Source organism: Bison bison, unplaced genomic scaffold, assembly GCF_000754665.1.
Source record: "Bison bison bison isolate TAMUID 2011002044 unplaced genomic scaffold, Bison_UMD1.0 scf7180017835657, whole genome shotgun sequence".
Taxonomy (NCBI): Eukaryota; Metazoa; Chordata; class Mammalia; order Artiodactyla; family Bovidae; genus Bison; species Bison bison.
The window spans coordinates 14,726-16,379 of NW_011473112.1; the positions used below are offsets into that span (position 1 = coordinate 14,726).

At 67.9% G+C, this 1,654-nt stretch overlaps 1 protein-coding gene across 1 annotated transcript in view; it reads right to left on the reverse strand.

The window, feature by feature from the left end:
• FGFR3 (fibroblast growth factor receptor 3) overlaps window positions 1-1,633 on the reverse strand; it is an 11,250-nt gene extending 9,617 nt beyond the window's left edge. Inside the window, 3 exon segments of the mRNA XM_010832861.1 lie at window positions 3-82; window positions 137-295; window positions 1,486-1,633. Coding sequence (XP_010831163.1) covers window positions 3-82; window positions 137-295; window positions 1,486-1,633 — 387 coding nt within the window.
• Window positions 1,634-1,654: the final 21 nt, after the last annotated feature.

Genomic DNA, 1,654 nt, shown 5'->3' on the forward strand with positions numbered 1-1,654 from the left:
GCCGGCAAGCGGCAGCTCAGCTCCACGGTGTCCCCGCTGCCAAAGGCCCGCTCCTGCGGGCTGGGCTCCGGGCCCGGGACCTCTGTGGGCAAGATGCGGGTGTGAGGCAGGTGTCCCCACACAGCACCGGACGCACCAGGCCGTTTGGGGCCTGGAGGCGGGGACCGGGGAAGCAGTCCTGCCAGCCGTCCCGTAGGGCGTGCCGGGACAGGGATGACCATCAGCGGTGCCAGGGCCGACCCTCCTATGTTGGCGACCCGCAAGGAGACGGGTGGGGGCCCGCGCCAGTCAAACGCTGTGTGGACACGGGACACTCCGGAGTGTCGTGAAGTATTCCTCCTGCTTTTTTTCCAACCACTTGGAAATGTTTAAGATCCACGCTGACCTCACAGGCTCAGCATGCGGGAGGTGGGCGCGCATGCGTGGCTGACTTCGTGGAGACGTCAGCTGGGGATGACACGGGGAAGGGACAAGGCAACTCATCCCAGGAGGGGGTGCCCCTCACCCCGGGACCTGAGAACAGATACTGCCCAGCATACAAAGGAGCACCCCAAACTTCCCAGAACGTCTGGGTGCTGAGACGGGAAAGGCCGGCCTGGGGTGGAGGTCCTCAGGGGCCTGGCCGGTCTACACGCCGACCCAGAAGGGAGCGTCTTGGACCTCAACTAGCCTCGGCAGTGAGCACCAGGAAAGGGATCAGAAATGCATGCGGGTGTGGAACCGGGTCTGGCTGGTGGGATGAGGGGACTGAGAACCCCACGTTACAGACGTGGACGCAGGTGGGAGGAGGAGGGCTCCAGGCTCAGCTGGCGGAGGGGCCAGCATAGGGCCCCCAGGCCAGGCGGGCAGCCCCAGCCCACCTCCCCAGCAGGTGCCAAGAGGCTGGGCTGGAGGGTCCTTGCGGATGTCCGCTAGGCCCCCGGGCCCTCCCCCTGCCCAGCGCCCACCCAGATCCCAAGGGGCCAACAAGGCCCAAGACCCAGGGGCTGACCGCCTGCCCAGGTCTCGCTGCCAGGGCGGACAATGCCTGGGCAGCCTGGGCTTCAGGCCCGGGACAGGGCTGGGTGGTCCTGCCGTGCAGACCCAGCTGGGTTCGCCGCACCCTTACTTGTCATTCTGCTGACGCGTGGCCTAGATTCGAGGCCCAGCTGCCCACTCTGGCCACGCCAACTCCTCAGACAGGCCCTGCTCAGCCTGCCCACCTCGGAGGCCCACCGGCTCAGGGCCCACCAGGGGGGTCCTTCAACTGTCTGTGGCGTCTGCATCCCCTGGGCCCCCAGGCAGGGCTCCCAGCCTGACAGGCAGCCCCCAGTCCCAGCCACGGTGTCATGTGGGGACCACCCAGGGCTGGGAGCCGGCTGAGGCCCCCCAGAAGGCCAAGAACAGGCTAGCTGTGGCCGCCTAGGCCTCAGGCCCCGGCCCAAGGGCAACAGCGGTTGGTTCTGGGTTGGTCTGGGAGGCGACGGCAGATCAAGCCACGCGCACAAGTATCCGCTTCAACCCGGTCCAGCAGGGGCTGGGAGGATTCAGAACGGACCCCAGGCCGGACTCGCCTGCAGTCATCGCTGGTGGGGGGGCGGGGGAAGGCGGGGCCTGGACCCAGCCGAGGGCCAACCTCTGACCTGCCCGCCATCCTGCCCCACCGCATGGCAGA